Below are 21,073 nucleotides of genomic sequence, written 5' to 3' on the forward strand. Positions count from 1 at the left end.
TATCACAAAGTGAAAATTAGAATTATCCTTGGAAAATTCACGTGTCTGTACAAGGTGTCATCTCCAGGCTACCCTGGCTTGAGTTAAAGACCTCGTGGTCTGAATTTTTCATGAAAGCCTGTCTGCAGCTTGAGAGCCTGAAGCTGCTCTCCAGTGTGCAGTCCTAGCCCCTGCACAATGTGTGATTAATGGCAACTAGTTTGATTAGTTTAAATCTGGAACATAAATTTTAATTCAACTTCCTTTTCCCCTTTTAACAGTTCTGCCTAGCAGCCCTGTCATGCACAGGCAAAAATCTTTATTTTCAGAAGGAATAAATCCTTGTGGATTTGAGAGAAGTCAGTCATCTAGGATCAATGATGAGTAAATATAATGCCAAAGTGTCACGTTAGAGACCATTTGCCTCCAGAAAGATGGATGCCCCTTACCTGAGATTAAACAATGCTTTTCAAAATCTCTTGAGTTTGGATATATAGTTGTTTACAATTTTAACAGGAAGGATCAGCATCTTAGCTTTCAGAGTCTAAAGCTGGTCTTCACACTTTTCTATTATAACTTTGGTGTTTACATGTATGATGGAACACAGGAAACACACAAGATCTGGAAAAGGCCACAGAGCAATGTGTTTTCATAGGGAAGTGTTTTGTTTAAATTTTTCTAATGTTTTCTGAACAGTTATACGAATAGATTCATATGACTGATGTCAATGACTACAATAATTTCCCTCTAATAAAAGTCCTATATCCTGGGAACACAGCACCTGCTTTGCTGCCAGCGAGTAGGGACACCGTCAATTCTGCCACTAGTAAGATACAGGGGTAGAGAAGTGGCACAGAACCCCTGGGGTGTGATTAAAATTTTCCTTCTCCCTTGTGCTAAAAGCCTCAATCATTTGAATGTATCTCTCTGCAGTGTCTATGTGAAAATGTTCACAAGAAGTCTGAATAAAAATGAGGCACCATTTCACATTAGTATCTTATTAAAAAACTGAGCTCTAGCATTCCTGGTGACAAGTGACTAATTCAAGCAAATAGTTACTACGTCTGGGCTTTATCGTGTTACAGAGAAAATGTGTTGCTAAAAATATGATGACCCCTGGCACTTTATTGCTACGGTTTAAGCAACTGCGACTAATTACTGATTTTCTGTATCATCTAAGCCAAATCAGAATTCCACCTAGAGCAGTTACTGCAGAAATATACTGTGTTAGGCCCCAGCTAAGCTTCTGTTGATTTGAAGTTTTTTTCCTACATAAAAAGTACAAAAATACTCACTGAAGGTTACTGAGAAACTGTTTGATTTGACATAAAGATGAAGACACACTTCTTTTCTTAGTACACGTTGTCATTCACAGGATAACTTGCATCACACGCGATTTAATGAAAGCTCTCAAATAAGCGATTTTATTCCTATCCATGATTGCAGACATTTACAAAACCATAACATCTGAGTTCACCTTAAAAAATAACTTATATAAAGCAGTGATATACACAGCACAAAATAGTTCAGGGAGGGGCAGGAGCAACTTTTAATAATTAAAATGTAAACGTGAAAAAAAGGATGGAATAAAAGTCCCTACTCATTCTACTTAAGATGTCATGTGATAGTATTTTACAATGTCCTGTGGGTCAATGCATGTATGTGCATGTGTCCATATAACATACGCACATACAATACATTCTCTTTCCCACACATATACATACACAGATAATCATTTGCAGTTCAGTTGAGGGCAATTCTAATGTGCCGCTCCGTACAGTTGTTCGAATCACGTTTGGACCCGCTTTCTTCACAAAATAGGGGAGAGAGCAGGAAATAAAAAGGTTGGTTTGGTGTGACTGAGATTCCTCGGTTTAACTGTACACTGTGATGAATAATTTTCTTCCGTAGTAGTTCTGTGGAGGGCTGACTCATTGTGGTTTCCATGAGGAGACTTGGTGATGGATCACACACTCATTGTCATGCTAGGGGAGTACTAGGAGAGAAGAATCCATATTTTAACAACACTTCTACAGGCCACTGACATCCCTCTTGGTAAACAATAGTAACTGTGAATTTTAATGCTTTTTATGAACAAGCTTTTAATACACCATAAAAATTTAGCAAGCAGGAAAAGAGTAAATTATATAGAATTGACTGTCCTGAAATGATAACTATTTCCTCTGGAAAGCAACCAGTCCTGTCCTCTCTCTGAGCGTAAGGGGTTGATAATTACCCGGTCCCTTAGCTTTTTTTCTTCTAGCCAGATTCAGGTTTTATGGGCCCTTGGAACAACTACGGCAAAAATCTAGCCCAAGGTCGAACCATATGAAATAAGTATGAGGGGCAGGCTAGTCTTCGTTTTCTGCTAGCTTGGTTAAGATGGGAGGCTACTCGCCTCTCGGTGCTTGTTTCCTCACCTGTTAATTCTGCTTAATGACAGTATTAGTCTTAAAGGGGTTTTGGGAGGTTTGAATATAAACCCCTTAAAACCATGTATTTATTAGAAACACAGAAATGTGCTCAGTAAATGCTGGATTAATAATTGAACTTCTAGCTGGCCATAAGAAATCCTCACTAGAGCACTGAAAAAATATCAATACTTAAAGAGTCTGATTTATACTTCAGCATATAAACTTCCCTGAAACTCTGACTCCAGTCTCAATCCACAAGCACTTCTGGGCGGAAGTAGGGGCTCTGCTGCCATGTGCTACTTGTCAGTTTGAGGCTGACCACTAGTAGAGGTGAGGCTTTCAGAAATTTGGAAACATAGTCTTATAAATGATAAATAGAGCAGTTATTCTGATAATGATGCCAATACACCCTCATAAAAAGCTTTTTTAAAGCTTTTTATTTTGTACTGGGGTATAGCTGATTAAGTGTTGTGATAGTTTCAGGGGGAGAGTGAGGGGACTCAGCCACACATACACATGTATCCATTCTCCCCCAAACTCCCCTCCTCTCCAGGCTGCCACATAAGTGAGTAGAGTTTCATGTGCTATACTGTAGGTCCCTGTTGGTTATCTACTTTAAGGCCCAGGTATTATTTTTTCTCCAAAACTCCAGATGTGTCTCTAATGAGCAGCCATGTTTAAAAACACCTGGACTCTATGATGATCTTTTACTTTTCTCTAGTTTGTTTCACTTTTTCTATTTCATATGCAGTGCTCCCATTTCATTTAGTTTGTTTTCCAATTTCTCCATCACTTTTTTGTTTGATGTTCTTTCTCAAGCCTTTATCAAGCATAGTAGAAAAGCTTTTGTATATATATATGTAAATAGTATGTATAATATATATTTTAGAAAACATGAATTTTTACCTAACTAAAAAATTTGACATTTGGATTCCATTTGTTTGACTTAGTATGAACAGATGCTAGATTTCTAATTAAAAAAAAAAAGATATGCAACAAGCAACAAAGGTTTACTGTATAGCACAGGGAAAGTAGTCGCTATTTTGTAATAACTTATAAGGCAAAATAACCTGAAAAATACATGTGCATGTATACTTGAATCACCTTGCTGGGCACCTGAAACACTATGTCAACTATACTTCAATACAACACATAGATTAAGAAAAAATTAAATACAGCAGTGTGTACATGTCCATCCTAAACTCCCCAACTATCCCTTCCTCCATCTTTCACCCTTGGCTACCATAAGTTTGTTCTCTAAGTCTGCGAGTCTCTTCCTGTTTTGTAAGTACGTTCATTTGTATCATTTCTTTTTCGATTCCACGTGTAAGGGATGTCATATGGTATTTCTCCTTCTCTGTCTGATTTCATTCAGCATGAAAATCTCTGGGTCCATCTGTGTTGCTGCAAATGGCATTATTTCATTCTTTTTGATGGCCGAGTAATATTCCATTGTCTATAGGTACCACATCTGCTTTTATCCATTCCTCTGGCGATGAACATTTAGGTTGCTAAATGTCTGGGCTACTGTAAACAGTGCTGCAATGTGCCCTCATACTGTTGAGGAATAGACTGTGATGGAAGAGTTCCAGAGTAGCACTGCCCAACAGAACTTACTTCAGTGGTAGCCATGTTCCACAATCTGTGGTGTCCAGCACGAAAGCCACTAGCCACATGTGGCAACTTGAGCACAGGAAATGTGGCTAGGAACTAAAATTTTAACATGATTTAACTCCAACTTAGTTAAATGCAGCTGGTGGCCTGTGTCTTGGACAACACATTCTAGATCATCTGCCATGGGAGAAGCATCTGCTACAAATGGAATGGTCTCTGGATGAAGGGGGTTTCCAGATTAGATGTAAATATGAGCTCTTAAATACTTTATATGTTTTATAAAAAACTGAGGACCAGGGCCTTTTCATACTGTTCATGGGGTTCTCAAGGCAAAAAATACTGAAGTGATTTGCCATTCCCTTCTCCAGTACATCAATCGATGCTTTTGAACTATGGTGTTGGAGAAGACTCTTGAGAGTCCCTTGGACTGCAAGGAGATCCAACCAGTCCATCCTAAAGGAGATCAGTCCTGGGTGTTCATTGGAAGGACTGATGCTGAAGCTGAAACTCCAATACTTTGGCCACCTGATGCGAAGAACTGACTCATCTGAAAAGACCCTGATGCTGGGCAAGATTGAAGGCGGGAGGAGAAGGGGATGACAAAGGATAAGATGGTTGGATGGCATCACCAACTCGATGGACATGAGTTTGGGTAAACTCCCGGAGTTAGTGATGGATAGGGAGGTCTGGCGTGCTGTAGTTCACAAGTCACAAAAAGTCAGACATGACTGAGCAACTGAACTGAACTGAGGACCAAGGTAAAAGGGAATTCCTTTTAATGTGGTACTAATGATTGTGCCTCATGGAAAGAGGCAGATAAAGTGAGAGGGTTTGGTCCATTCTGCAAGGGCTTAACCAGGAACAATGATGATCCTGAGAAGAAGGGCATGAACCTTCTGAAAAGGGAGCAGAGAGAACAGATGATGTGAACTCCAGATGAACTAAGGCAGTGTAGGAATCAGAAATGAGGTATAAGGTATGGACTAGATATGGATGGATTTGTTAATATGGAGAAAGCAGGATTTCCCAGGGAAGAGTGCAGGGCGACAGTGGTTCAGCTGGCAGAAGTCTGGACTGAAAGGCATCAGAGTTTATCTATGGCTTAAACCCAAAACCCCACATTGATCTTGAGTAAAAGTAGACAACTAGGCCTGAAAATGGGTCACCAGAGCCTAAGAGGAGGATTGTTAATTCTTTAAACACAGGTCCAATCAAGAAAAAATCTACTTGTTAATCATTTAATAGCCTCAAATTTCCATTCAGTCTAGAAAAGCTAAATTAGACATGTTACTGACTTTCCATGGTGGAGTACAGTGAGTAGGTTGATAAAAGGGGAGACTGCTAGAAAAGACAAAGGGGATTCAATCTGATAGAAAATGTTTTCCCCTTTAAGCTTGACAGTGGCAGCAAAAAGCAAAGTTAAATAAAGCCCCAAACCCCAAACAATCATAGACAAGGATCTGTGAAGTGGAGCCCACCCTGACCCTGTGCTGGGAGGGGATCTACCCCCAACTCATCAGGAGAAACCATGCAAATCTCCACGACAAGGAATGACAGGTGCTGCCACAAGCTATCCACAGACTTCGACAAACAATTATATTTTGGTATTTGACATTTAGGAGCAAAACTAAACAAGATAAATGGGTATCAATGTCTTATCAAAAGTATAAAACATTAGAATATGGCAAAACGGGCACAGGAAATTTGTTGTTGTTCAGTCACTAAGTTGTGTCTGACTCTTCATGACCCCCATGGACTATAGCCCACCAGGGTCCTCTGTCCATGGATTTCCCATGCAAGAATATTGGAGTGGGTGCCATTTCCTTTTCCAGGGGATCTTCCCAGATCAGGGATGCTTTCTATGGCTACTGTTATTTACAGTAAGAATCAGTGAATCAGTCATATTGCACACAGAACCTTCTGTGATGATGGATATGTTCTGTTCTGTGCTGTCCAGCACAGCAGCCATTAGCCACACATGGCTACTAAGCCCTTAAGATGTAGCTAGTCTAATTTAGGACCTGAAAATTTAACTGGATTTAATTTTAAACAACACAGCAAGATCATCGATCATTATTTTAAAGACAAAGACTTTAATGGGTATATTGTGCCAATCTAAAAACAGTAAAAGCCTTTAAAGCTTTTCTGAAAGGACTTCAAAGGGTATGTTGGAAAAATTTTCTGGGTAAGTCATAATTAATTCTACAGACCATCTCATTTAATGCACATCCTGAATAATCGGATTTTAAAAATCCCTGAATCCTTTTTTCATAAGGATTATTCCAGTTCATTCATATGTCAAGTGACATTAAGTAATATTGTTAAGAATACATTACAGTATTCATTCTAATTATACACTGTTAAAAGTATGCATATATGCAAACAAATATATGAGCACATTCCCTGCTACCAAGCATGTTTATTGGTTGTTCCTATTTCTTAACACTGGCAATTGTTAAGATTTTAAACCTGTAGTATTTCAAATGTCTCAAGCAAATCTTACAGTAAAATGAGAATCTGTTACAGATTCATTGGGAAGTTAGAGAGAGTTAGGTTTATTCAGGGAGAAACTGAGTGGAAAAATAGGGTACACCGAGAAAGTCAGGGCCAGATTTAGAAAGGATGGAAGCATCATCTCTAAGCAACACAACTCAGAAAAATTAGCAAGCATCTAATAAAATTTAAAATTTGAAAGTACAAGTAACTGTAAGATGAGGCTCTGAGTATATTTGGAACAGTAAAATAGACTGTGTGTAACTGTCTGTATAAATGATGGGCTATTTGCACTGCTAAGGCTGTAAACCACTTATCTGCTGTTGCCTTTATTGAAACTGCTTCAACTAAGTGAGATTGAGGGAAATCACACAATTTCTAGGAAAATGCACAGAATGTGCAAGCAAAAAGGAATTTTGCTATTATTGCTATTCAAGCAGAAGAGAAACAGCTGACATTTTTTTCCAGAAGTAAAGAAAGAGTAGGTGTTAAATGGGATATCGTACTTGCTGCTGCTGCTGCTGGCACTTAGAGACGTGAAATATTCACGGCGCGCTGTCCTGAGGCCACACGGCAATGCTTCTGTTGTGCCACTGCATCAGTGCGCCATGGCATATTCTAGTGTTTATGCGGGAGGCTGTGACATCAGGTTCTCTTCCGTCAGATGAGAACAGTTTTGGCCTTACAAAGCTGTTGACTGCATCAGTGTTTGGTTTAGCATGTAAAGCGTGAACTAGAGAATGTATTGTACCCACTTCACGTACCATGGACTTCATCGGAAGCACCCATTAACTCTTCAACCAATGCGTGTGCGTTTCTGTTCATACACTTTAAGAACACTTCAGATCTTATGTTTATTTCTAAGCATCTAGATATTTTCTTATTAAATAAGAGATAATGAGATGAACTAAAGTGAAATAAATCTAGTGTGTATGTGGCTATGTAAACAAAAAAATACATGGGGGCATATGTGATTTCTTTGCAATAGCAGAAAATGACCAAAGGCAGTAAGGGTAATAAGAAATGATCTACTGCTTGGTTGATAATTCCTATTTGGCAACATTATTTTAACAGCATGTTTGCTCAGCTGATTATAGTTCAATGCTATGGCAAAGTATTATGCTAAATTAATTCAAGAAATAAGACTGCTTTCTCCTGAGAGGCATGAAGCACTATTTTGAATTGAACCTTTTTGTATTGTTTTCAAAACCAAACATTTTCTAGAGTTTGAACACTAGGGGGCATCTTTGTTTTTTGAAACAAAGACTTGTTTATGATTTCCTCCCCCGCCCCAAAGAGTTTGAATAGTGGCTCTATTTTTTTGGTTCACATTTTTCTACATAAAGTGCGTTGGCACTTCAAGGTTTCTGCCTTTGGGGGGACATTTCCGTCTGTATATGGATTGTATTAAGCAGCATGTGTGAAATAACTGGGACAGTGTCTGTAACAATCAGTTAATAGACGTTTGCTTCTTTCCCAGGCTTCTTCTGTGGTTAAACTTCAAAATAAAGACTGACAAGCCCTCAAAAGGCAGACTGCTCAAAAATTTTGGCTTTACAGACTTTATGTGCATTAAACACTAGAATCTGATTTGCATGTTTAGTCATGGGAAATGTTTTCTTTTTGAATTCATTAAGTAGTTCTGCTTTTCCTTGATGATAGTAAAGCTAACTTAGCAGAGATACCTAGTCTATGTACGGCTTTAAGGCCTTACTCCATTTGTCTACATATGTCTACATACTACTACAATTTGCAATGAATTTCTTTTGTCTTCCTCCTCTCTGCTCTGTTTCTTGATCTTTTAAAGTGCAAACAAAAATGTAATAGAAGAATCCATAACAAGGGCGGCATTCATAGTGGAGACCCCTCACAGCAGGGAGAGGGGGACGGCCGGTGGCCAGTGTGGACCTGCTTCCAGGGCTGCGCTACCTGCTTCCAGGGCTGCACTACACTCTAGGCAGAGGCAGGTTCTCCACCCCATCCAAGTAGTTCTCTTTGGGGGACTTTTCTAGTGGGGACAGGAGAGAGGGGAGGGGAGACAGGCTGGAGCTTTTGGCTTTTGTTTTTTTTTTTTTTGTAACTTTGCATAGCAGCTTGGCATTTTACCTGCTTCCTGGCTTCAAGGGTAGCAAGGCCGGGCCAGGGGAGGGGGAAGCCCCACTCAGCTGCTCTCTGTGCTGTGCACACAGTCCCAAAGGGGTGTGCTGGTTGGTGTGTGCATAGTCCACTTGAGGCCAGAGGGCGAGGCTGGTGTTTACACAAAGTAGATTTTAAACTTCCTTTCTATCTGGTTTTCTGATCACCACGAAAAGCACTCTGATGCCCACTATGAAGCTGGCCCCTCCCTGACGAACAAGCTGTCACCAACAAGGTCTGGGAAGGAAGAGTGGGGAGAGTTCCTCTCGTCTCGGCCCCTAAAGTTAAAGTCACACGGGATCTCTTTAAAGAAGTTTTCTTATCCAATACAAAGCTGATAAATTTCCTCAGTGCTCTTTAAACACATGGTTTCTATCTATTACAGTACTTGTGAATCTGACACGTGGTTTAATTAGTTGTGTGAACACATTTTCCCCATCAGATTGCATTCTTTGAGGTTAGCGATGTGTTATGTTTATTTCAGAATACTTTGTCCTTAACCTAGTGCTCTGCATACTACAGGCTCATCGCATGTCTAATTGAACTGAATTAATTATCATATACCTCACTGAATTATAAAATTTTGTTACTGGGAGAATTAACATAAAATGAAATTAATGTCTCTAATTAGATAAAGAGAATAGTAACTAATTAAAATTAATTTGTCCATAGTCTTGAAGCAAACTACTGAAAGAACCAGGATCTAAAAAAACAAAATCCTATAACCCTAAGCGTTATGACAAACTACATAATTTCTCACATTTTTCTGTTTCCTCATCACTGATGGGCTAATCTTTTGATTTTTTTTAATGCAAAATTTTATGTATACCTTTCTTGTCCCCACTAATCATATATAGCATGCAAATAAAAGCCAAACTAAAAATCAGTGTAATCTTATGTCTAGTTTTAACAGAAGTCAAGTCTAAAATTACAGGAAGTCTTGTCCCAGGTAGAGGTGCTAGGTCAATACCAAGAAGTAAAAGAATCCACAGAACACTCAATCTTGGGTTCCATTTTGGGAAGCAGCTATTCTGGGTAAAAGTTAGGCATGCTACAAGCTACTGCTTCAAATTCTGATCTCTGGTAAAGGTTGAATTAGGGCAAAATGAAGGTGAGATCAGAAGGGTTTCTCTTCTGAGTCTGTTTATGGTTTGGCAGATCCTCCATGATTTTAATAATGGCAGCACGTGTCCTGGAGGCACTGATGCTGTGAACATGAAACCAGCTTGGGTTCTGAAGTTCTTCATTCCGGTTCAGGCATCCTTAGCAGAGAATGTGGATCAGCATCGCTGAGGAAGCTTTTTCACCTGGAAGTATGCTGGGCCCTACTCCTGGAAATCCTGAGTCCCTGGGTCTAGGGAGGCTTCTGGGAAATTGTATTTTTAAAAATTCTATAGGTATTTCTAGTGTGAAAAAAACACAGTTAATTAACTACTGTATAGTGTAATCATTCCTTGAGAAAGATGCCACGTTGCCCTTTTGGTCTCTCCAGTGCCTAGCATATTGCTTTGGCGAGTGCTCAGTAACTGTTACATGAAGGAATGAATTTTATTGCTGCTCTGCTGCTGTCTGGAGAAGGCAATGGCACCCCACTCCAGTGCTCTTGCCTGGAAAATCCCATGGAGGAGCCTGGTGGGCCGCAGTCCATGGGGCTGCTAAGAGTCGGACACGCCTGAGCTACTTCACTTTCACTTTTCACTTTCATGCACTGGAGAAGGAAATGGCAACCCACTCCAGTGTTCTTGCCTGGAGAATCCCAGGGACGGGGGAGCCTGGTGGGCTGCCATCTATGGGGTCGCACAGAGTCGGACACGACTGATGTGACTTAGCAGCAGCAGAAGCTGCTGCTATTTTTATGTAGACATGAAACGCTGCCTTTGTTTAAAACTATAGTCACACAAAAAATGATGTGAGTATCTAGTTCAGGTTAAATGTAAACAACACATTAACACATCGGGCAGGAAAGTCTAGAGTGTGAAGTACAGGCATCTTAGAGATAAGTTTCAGAGCCTCAAAGGGCAGCACTGAGAACAGACTTGGTTTTGCGGTGACCCAGGATGCTTCAGTCACGTGAAGACTGAGGAAAATGATCACACGTGCAACCTGTTTCTAGTAGATTCCTTCATAATGTATGTTTTCTGTAGAAAAACTATTAGAATTTTCATTTTTGTAACCATGTACGTATAATCAGAGTTGAAAGTGCATTTTTTAATGTTTTCAAAGAAATTTCACATTTTCTAACTCTTAAAAGATCAACCTATTGAACTCTAAATAATCATAATAATGGCTTTATGCATTTATTCTAAAGAAGAGCTTCAGAAATAAAATCTGGATATAATAATGTAGTCAAGGGAATACTTACACTCTCACTCTGAAAAGGATTTAAGAAATTTCCCCCCATTTCGCCATCATCCCTTGGAGTGCCCGGCTGATTACTCAGGCTCATATTATTGGGAGAATTCTGTAAACAAGATTTAGAAAACACAGCATTTTTAAGATTTTAATTTCCCTTTTACATTGTACTGTTTCAAACATGGGATCTATAGCATCATCTCTAAGAACAAAGTAGATATAATTCCTACCTCAAACTTCTACCATGTATTCCATTTCATTCTTGGTACCTTGACAGGACCTATATACTTTCCCAAATGAAAATTAAAAGACAGAAACCCCAAATAACTCACCATAACTCTTCATGTTAATCTCAGAATCAATATTTATTCAAAATCCCACCTTCAGTTTATGGAGTTCCTAGGACTCTGGAGATTTTAAGAAACATTTCCAGGAGGCCCATGATGAACACCGTGGGCTACCCACTGATTAGAAAGGATGGGACAATGCCTTCCCCAGGTGATTTTACTAAGCAGACTCAAAGGTCTCTATTTTCATAAACATTTCCCTTTAATTCTACATGCATTTTACATCAGTAACACGATTTTAGCCATTATTTTTATATGAACCATAAGGAAAAAAAGAAAATAGTTAACGATAGTTAAGAAGAGGAATAAATACCCTAGAACTTGAGAATTCAGTATGTACTTGTAGAGGGAAAGGCTCATGTGTGGAGTGATCTAGAATCCTTTCCAACCATTTGAGTAGATGTATTCAAAACTCTTAAGATAAAATGGTTGATAGGAGCTATCCAGTCAAACACTAAATTAGCAGTATGTTGCTTTGTGCTCTATTTAAATTTTCCTGTGTGATTCTAGCCACGTGAGGTCATCTGACACTCCACCTCGATGGGGAATGCAGAGCGGCAGCAGTGCACGGAGCATGCGCACATAGGCCTGCAGCTGTGACAGAGGGACTCTTGCAAAAATAAACTGCGAGGGTGAAAACTCGCACTTGTTATTTCAACTGGAAGCCAGGCTTTGGAGTCTTTTCCTGAGTCACTGCCATTTATATTCTGTTTCTGAATAAGTTTTTAGATTTTTTTTTTTTTTTCAAAGAAAATTTCTGAGGATTCTGACTTACGTCATACAAATGAAAATTTCATGAATGAGTTATTCCCAGAAGAATATAGGCTTTTAAAAAATACGGTTATAGTGTAAAGCAGAAACAGGTAGATGAGCTGGTGGAAATACAGCTCGTGTCTTGTCGTGCTCTGCACCTCAGAGGGAGGATCTGAGAACATGGATTCTCTGAAGTCCATAGGAGCTCTGTTAGCCAGTGAACCCCAAGGGCCCAGGAACCACTGCATGGCATAAAGAGGGTTCTATTTTTTTGACAATTGTTTTTCCTATGAAAATGTGAGTTTCCTAAGTATAAAATAACTGAACTTTGAAATGTACAGGGATAACTTGATTTCCTGGAAAAAAAAAATTAAGTAAAATTGAGGTGCAATTACTTAAGCTACAACTCACTAAAATAAATTATTAATCAACTGTTTTAAAATTAGGAACGATAATATTGACTTAGTTCAAAAAAGGGAAAATTTATTTTTAAAAATATTGTAGGATTTACCCCAAGTCTAGCAGTCTTTTTGATCCAGACAGACTTGTCATTTCATGGACAAACTGTAATCTTGGGAGTAAAAAATAATCTAATGTACCTCTATAAGGGTATCTGAGCTGTATACTTTGACGTATTCAAAAAAAATAGATGAAATAAGCCCTCTCCATCCTCGTGTAATATTCGGACCCCCAGTCAGAAGCGTGCAAGATACCCTGAGAGGAACAGCATCTCTGACTAAGCTGGGCTGCTCCCAGACTCTGTTGCACTTCTGCCATCTATCAGTCCTTTAAAAATTTTTTCATTTTATATTTAAACATTTTTTTAAATTGTTTATAGTTGATTTACAATGTTGTGTTTCAAGTGTATACCAAAGTGAGTAAGTTATACAAATGCATACACCCATGCTTTTTTTTCCCTAAGATTCTCTTCTCATACAGGCCGTTACACAGTACTGAGTGGAGTGCCCTGTGCTACACGGTAGGTCCATATTAGTTCTTTATTTTATATAGAGTGCTGTGTATATGTCAATCCCAATCTCTCAATTTATCCCTGCCCCCGCTTACCCCCTGGTAGCCATAAGCTTCTTTTCTACATCTGTCACTCTATTTCTGCTTTGTCGATAAGTTCATTTGTACCTTTTTTTAGATTCTACATATAAGTGATAACATTTCTTGATTTAAAACTCTCAAAGTCTGGCTACATTCATATTGATTCCTGATTCGAAGTGTTAATTTAAAAAAATATTTGAAGTTTAAAAGTAACAGTACATTAATATTTAAATACTTATAAAACACTTCACGGTGTTGTTTTCCCTGCAGTCTTTTCACAGCGTGGTGACCCAGCATTAAGCTGTTTTATGAGCAGGGAGTGGTGTACGTAAGAACACTGAGACGGAAGTTAGAAGGACACAGCCTTGTACATAACTGAACTACATATCAGATCTCTGAAACTTGTTCCTATCTAGGTCATTGGGTATATCTGAAAATTGTGAAATGATATAGGACATTAAAAAAAAAATCTGAGGTAAATGCTGTGAAATGTTGTGAAAACAACAGAAGTTGCTAACTGGGGAGTCTTAAGGAAACCATCAACAATGCTGTTGATGGTCCCTGGATGACATGAGGAGGATACAGGGAGAGACATACTCAGTACTGGCATTGTAGGTTAGGGTGGGGGAGCAGGTTACGGTTCCAGACACCAGCCCAGAGCAGGTTATGACGGTCGGTGGCAATGAGCATACGTTGCATGTAACTGCAGCTCTGTTTTTGTGTGCTGCTGCTAAGTCGCTTCAGTCGTGTCCGACTCTGTGCGACCCCATAGACGGCAGCCCACCAGGCTCCCCTGTCCCTGGGATTCTCCAGGCAAGAACACTGGGGTGGGTTGCCATTTCCTTCTCCAATGCATGAAAGTGAAAAGTGAAAGTGAAGTCGCTCAGTCGTGTCCAACTCTTCGCAACCCCATGGACTGCAGCCTACCAGGCTCCTCCATCCATGGGATTTTCCAGGCAAGAACACTGGAGTGGGGTGCCATTGCCTTCTCCGTTTTGTGTACTATCTCAGTAGATTTCATCCACAAGACAAGACTATAGTGCACAAAAATGGTTATGTTGGTCAAACAACTTTTTAAAATAGGAAAATTTAAAAATGTAACACTGATGCTTGACAACCTAGAGGGATGGGATTGGGAGGAAGGTAGGAGAGAGGTTTAAGAGGGAGGGGACATGTGTATGCCTGTGGCTGATTCATGTGAGGTACGGCAGAAATCATTATTGTAAAGTAATTATCCTCTAATTAAAAAGAAAAAGAAAAAAAGAAAAATACAGGTTTAATTGGAGAATTAGGAAGATGCAACTGGAGGCTCAAGAGGATTGTGAACAAAAATAAGCAGTAGTGTTTATTAAAAAATAAGATCGTCTTCCGATTCACAAAGAATGACTAGAAAAAGAATAGGATGAAAAGGAAAGAGCCCAGGAAATAAGAGAAAAGAGAGGAGAGCTTTTTGAGATAGCTGGACATGTGTTGGAAAGGAGAAAGATAGGGAAAATGAAGTTAGTGACACCTTGTATAGCTCAGTGTGAAAGACTGAAAAATTAAGCAGTGGGTGGAAAGAAGTAGGGAAGAAAAAATTGGGAGTGTACGGTACGTTTGATGCTGCTGATTAGAGATAAAGTGACCATTAGTGTAGTGGAGATGGGACAGACAATCGTGGTGCCATCACCCTGACAGCCTGGTTAGAGCCCGCAACCTGGCATGAGCAGTGGGGCAGTCCAGAAATGAGATGCTTGGGAGTCCATTTGAAGATGGATGCAATTAGTCATTTCTAGTACACTGTTGAGTGGCAAGTTTATTACTTGGGCATAATTCTTAGGTCAACTGAAATGTATTTGAACTTCCCTTTGTAAAAGTTTTTCCTTATTGTATTTGTTTGGTCTCCTTAGTTATACTAAGCTTTTTGGGGGCAGAGACTGTATCTTGTTTAACTTTGGATTTTTATAGTCCAGATTAATGCCTTGGCACATTCATGTTTACTGAATGAAGGAATTCCTGCCTAAGTACATGAACCACTTGAGGGCGAAGATTATGTTTGTATTTAAAGAAGTCTTTTGTATTTTCCCACAGTGTACAAGGCAGTATTCAGTACACAAAGTACACAATGGGCGGTCAGTTAATGCTGCAAGAATAAACAGTACATCATTAGGCAAGAGAATGTTACTAGCAGTAGACACAGTGTGATGGAAAAACTTGTTTCTGGGAATAGGAATGGAAAAGTAAGCATAGATGGCATGGCAACAGATCTGATAGGAAGGTAGATTAGAAGATGGTATTTCATTTGTCACTATGGCCCTTAACAATTTTTAAAGTGCTTTATAATTACAAAGTACTTCCCCATGCAAAATTTTGTTTACATCTATGTAGTATACAAGGTTATGTTAGTGGAAGCTTTAGGAAGATGGCCTTAAGCAAACTGGATATGCCCACCTTTGTGTAAAATAAATTATCTTTAGATATTAGAATATGCTTCTCAAATTTAACTTCAGACATTTTACTGTGACCACAAAGCACAATTCAGCCAACATCAATTGTCAGATACCTAAGATAGCCAATATAATCATGGTCATCTGGTTTGTAAAGGTGCTTCCGAGAAAGAAGTCTCTAATGGAATTATACAATGAATCTTATTTTGAAAACAGTATTTTTGAAGGCTTACCTAATATAATTTCCCAGAGGAAAGATAGTGCCCATTGTATATATTTACCTATTTTTAGAAAAGAAAAAGAGCTTCCCAGTGGTTCCTAAACACAGACATCCAAACTGCATATCAAACTTCTCAGGCCAAGCACCCAAGCGATGCAGATATAATGTCAGGATGCCAGTTAAACTTCTCTCTCTCTTTCTCAATTTGAAGTCTTAATTTGGAAATATCCATAGCTCAACTTCATTTTACTTTTCTTGGCATCAGGAATTTTACTTTATTATACATGAATATAAATTCAAAGTGGAATTAAAAATGAAGGCATCCTTTAATGAATTTCTGTATTTATTGGTATAAAGCAGACTTCTGAGAGAGTCACTCTAGTGGTAGTTAATAATTAGTTCTTATCAGCCATTCTAAATATATATTTGCCCCACAGAGAACTATTTTAAAATTCATCATGACCTAAAAACTATTTAGGTATTCTTCAAAAAATATAAGGCATCTCAGCAAAGGATTAATTTTAGATACTCAGATGATTGACAGGGGAAAAACATGGACATGTGCTATTAGAAGGGGAACTTTCCTACTTCTGTTAAGATAACTTCCCTCTAATTACTTTCTTACTGTATTTTATGCAACTATAATAATGATTAAGAACATCAGCAATGCATGATAAGGGTTTGAATGACAAATGAGATGTAAAAATGTAATACTTAATGCATATAATAATCACTTTTTCAAATTTACCTCTTTTCATGTTGCTCTAGACTCCTTTACATTTTCAAGATTATCTAAACGATGTCAGTTTGCTTTACAAATGTGCAACATCATAATGCGATTAAACTGATTGTTATTCACTGGGTATCAGTTAATCATGTATATCACATCCTGTAAATGAATCTTAGCATGCTTTGAAACCTTAAAAGACTCATTTTACCCTTTCCCACAGATTATGTACATTAATATTTTAAACTTTTACTTAATTGTATCTCGCCTTCTACTTTCAAGCTCTTATTCAAGAACAAAATTCATAATGTTACTCTCATAATCTTAATAAGAGTTCTGTGTGGAATAAAATACAGATTAAAATCACAGAATATACAATACTCACCTTGGAAATACTGTCCATATCTCCTGAGCCTAAAACAAAATAGAGAAAAAAAGCCTTTATTAGGTAAATATTCTATTTATAAATTAAATATTCCTTTAATATAAACAAATGCAATAATCAGGTATACTGTATGTATTTTCCAATGTATGTCTCCTGGATTTTTGAATCTCAAAAAATTACTTTTTTCTATACTATGTGGTGAATAAGTATCATCTGATGGCAAATTCAAAGAAAAATTGTAACTACTTCCCAATCATCTTTTTTTGTATAAAAAAATAACTATTGCTACCATAAATTCCTGAAAGCGAAAGAGCAGACATACATATCCTACTCAATTCAAAATTTTAACATGTGTATACTAATATACATATGTGTATATGTTTATAGATATGTAACTAGATAGCAAGAGAGAGATCTCTTTTCTGAAATGATGGTTCTATAAATCTGATAAAATGTAGAATGGGTACTTGCAACATGACCTGACAATATTCTGAACCACATTTCACTATAATAACCCAAATTGAAGCATTTTTACTATTAAAATTTTGGCAGCAATCAGTAAGTGTGGCAATCCATCAAAAGTGAAAATGTCTTCAAAATATAATGTTGTAGTTTTATTTTAATTCTTAGGAAAAATGGACCATCAATACTAATTTATTTTTGTACCTAAGAAATGGAATCACAACTCAGGTAACAAAAATAATCAAATCCTTGCCACAGTTTTAGCTTTATTTTCAACTATTTACATAATTATCCTGGTATAAAAATATTATATTTTAATAGCACAGCATTCAATAGACAGTCATAAAATGAGAGCCTATTAACATGATTAAGTTATAAACAAGCATAATAAGCTGTTAAATACTAAATGTATATGTAATTATGTAAAATATATAGTAATATTCATGATAGATAACAAGTAAATGTGAAACTATTCTGAAAATTCTATTCCAGTGAGTAATATAACTGAGAATCTTCTATGACCAAATGCTATCTTTTTACGAATGATATTACAGTGAAAAGACTGGAAGGTTAATTATTTTGCAATCAATTAGAAGGTAAAATTCTAGAATGGTGCTGTCCAGTAGAGTTTTGTGTGATGCTGGAACGTTTCTTTGTGCTGTCTGTCATGACAGCCATCAGCAAATGTGACTACATGCACTTGATATGTAGCAGTGCGACGGAGGAACTGAATTTTGCGTTTAATTTAAAATCAGTCACACATGACTAGTAAACACCGTGATGGGACTGTACAAATTAATATTTCAAAACCTAGAAAAATAAGTATATATCCTTAAAAGTAAAAAAAAAAGTCTATCAAAGTGTAATTTCTTGATTACTGGAGTTACATAGTTTTTCAGAATATAAGAGGATGGTATTTCCTGGCCTAGGGTGAAAGTTAAAGGTGTTCAGTCATGTCCGACTCTTTGCAACCCCATGGACTATACAGTCCATGGGATTCTCCAGGGTAGAATACTGGAGTAGGTAGCTTTTCCCTTCTCCAGGGCATCTTCCCAACCCAGGGATCAAACCCAGGTCTCCCATACTGCACGTGGATTCTTTACCAGCTGAGCCATAAGGGGACCTAGGGTGGGGTTGTGAAATCTGTGTAAACCTGAGTTACTCATGGGCATGGTTTCTCCAACTTAGGTAAAAGATGGTTCTTTTTCAGAGGAAAAAAATTAGCACAAACTCCAACCCCACTGTCAACTTTTAAAATAGTTTATGATATATGATGATGATAAACATACAGATATAAAATAAACATTTTTCCTTTATTTTTGTGTTTGGTCTGCCTACATATACAGTGTGCTGTGTGACCACATCAATTTTTTACCACTTGTTTCTAACTGTTGTGAACTTTTTGCTCACCTTGCAGGTAGCTGGCTTCATTTGGTAAGAAAACATCATTTATGAAGTATGTTTTCAACCATTATTTGCACTACTTGAAATCAGCTTTATTATGAATACAGACAGTATGGGCAGTGTTTTTTCTTAAGAGAATCAGTTTATCCACAATATGATAACCAGTTTTACTTTTTAAAAAGAGACAAACATTAAAAAGGAGAAACAAAATCAAGAAATTCTTGCAGAGCACTGAAGTTCTCTGAGACTATGTCTGTAGACCTTGGGAGATACCAAAGGCCCATTGGGAGGACTTCACAGTCCTCCAGGTGCCCAAAGCTGCAGCGTCTCTTTTTATTATAAGCACTCAGATTTTCATAGGTTAAAGGAAATACCTGTGAATATGAGCTTGGATAGAACAATTCTCACACATCTGAGTTTTCAAATGTTCTCCAGTAATCATAGCAAATATCCTATGGATTGAACTATCAGGTGTAGGTAAAAGCTGAAGCATTTCAAAACGAGCTCCTATACACAGAAGAACTTTGTAAATCATGGTATGTCAAATTAAGGTTTTGTTTTGAATTCATTTCTGAACATCAGATTTAATATCCTTACCTAAAGAGCCATTCATGTGATGTGACTCCATTCCTCCTAATCCACCCATAGGGCCATCTGACCCAGGGCCCATTGGAAACTATTTAAAAAATGGAAAAAATGACTGTGATCATATTGAAAACAGTTGTTTATCTCAATGTCACAATATCTATCTTCAACACTGTAATATACTCCTACAACTTATTTTCATTTACAAGTTATAGAGATTATTTTCCTAGATTTTCCCCCAGCTTTCTAGAATCTCTATCTGCACTGCTATTTCCCTTATTTCATCTTCTCTATGTTCTGGATCTTCAAGCTAATCCTTATCCATATCCAACTTTTCCTTAAGATATCCTTAACCAGAAAGCACATATATTTCAGTGCAAGTGAGAAGAGAAGTACTCTCTCCTATGCTGTTGACAAATTTTGCTATTATAAACCAGAGGTAATTCTTAAGAAGCTGTTAAAAGTATTGGCTTATTAATAAGAACAACTGAACATTATACATTTTTCATAGCAGACAATCTCTCATTGTTCAAATGGACATAATAAATAATGTCATCTTGCAGGTTAAGTACATTTAGTGCCTTGGGGATAGCTGAATACACCTAAGTCGTCTTGGCAATCTCAACCACGTCAGTCTAATGACAATTAGACATTCAAAAGCAGTTATATTTCACATTTTTTTTTACAGTAGTGTTACTTTATTTCCAAGTGAAACCTTACATCTGGAGTCTAGTACAACACAAGATGTGCTGTGGTAGACTAGGTGGTGGAAAAGTCCATGACCCGCTGCTCAGTCTTTGCCTCAACTCCCTGGAATACTTGGGAGGAAGCTCAGACTCCACTTTGAAGATAGGCTATCTATAGTCACTTTATATTTACAGTTAAGATACTGAAAACACTTGTTCTTAAAATTTCTCATGCCCAAATAATTTCTTCCATGTTGTATGGTGGAGAATGTTGAATGCATGTATGTGTGTGGTGTATGTATGTCTATAGATGTGTGCCTATAGATGGGGTGGTGATGGTTACTCATCAAGGAGGCTTTAGGGGAAAAAACTGCCTCAGCAGACATGCTGTGTATCACCGACTCTGTGTGGAAATAACATGGCTTTCCATCACCGAGCTCACCCGTATCATATGCTTATACATCTTCCCAGGGTGATGCCAATTCTGTTGCCTAAAAGTATGGATTGTTATTTTCCAGTAACAACTTGGAATATGTATGCCTCTACTGAGAGGTCAGAGAAATTAACTTTGAACTTCTGTTTTTCAACCTTTTTTTCCCCGCCCCCCAAAGCATAGTTTAGATCTGGGCTGAGAAACTGGTGGCAGTGAAGCTAACAGCCTGTGCTCCTCCTTGGTTTGGTCCCTTTATCTGGCCATCACTGTGCTTTAAGCAACTCTGACTGTAGGTATGGTAATTCAAGCACAGAACACTGCAGTCCGAGCCCTCAACAGGCACTGGCTTTTACTACCCATGGCTCAAATAAATGATATTTGAAAGAATGACATGCTCATCGTCTACTTCTTTTGAATCTCTTATCTTTGAACCACGTGAGAGAACCAGAATGGAACACACTTGGGTGATATCAGTTCAGCTGCCTGCAGAAATGTCTTCAGTACCATATGCTCTTGGTTTCCTCCCTTATTCCTTCCCTTTCAAATATCAAGTTTTAAGATATGAAATTGCGGTATGAAGTGCTTTTCTATATTTGTGCTGCATTTC

General features: G+C 37.9%; 1 protein-coding gene across 13 annotated transcripts in view; it reads right to left on the minus strand.

Moving 5' to 3' along the window:
- Positions 1-1,375: 1,375 nt before the first annotated feature.
- SSBP2 (single stranded DNA binding protein 2) overlaps positions 1,376-21,073 on the minus strand; it is a 309,901-nt gene continuing 290,203 nt past the window's right edge. For 12 of the 13 annotated variants that reach the window (NM_001035478.1, XM_005209715.5, XM_005209713.5 and 9 more), the window contains 4 exons: positions 19,360-19,438; positions 16,897-16,925; positions 10,999-11,097; positions 1,376-1,975 (listed from right to left, as the gene is read on the minus strand). In NM_001035478.1, the coding sequence (NP_001030555.1) occupies positions 1,946-1,975; positions 10,999-11,097; positions 16,897-16,925; positions 19,360-19,438 (237 nt within the window). In that variant the 3' untranslated portion in view covers positions 1,376-1,945. The remainder of the gene's footprint in view (positions 1,976-10,998; positions 11,098-16,896; positions 16,926-19,359; positions 19,439-21,073) is intronic. The other variant, XM_059888394.1, reaches the window with a different exon arrangement.

This window comes from Bos taurus, chromosome 7, assembly GCF_002263795.3.
Source record: "Bos taurus isolate L1 Dominette 01449 registration number 42190680 breed Hereford chromosome 7, ARS-UCD2.0, whole genome shotgun sequence".
NCBI lineage: Eukaryota > Metazoa > Chordata > Mammalia > Artiodactyla > Bovidae > Bos > Bos taurus.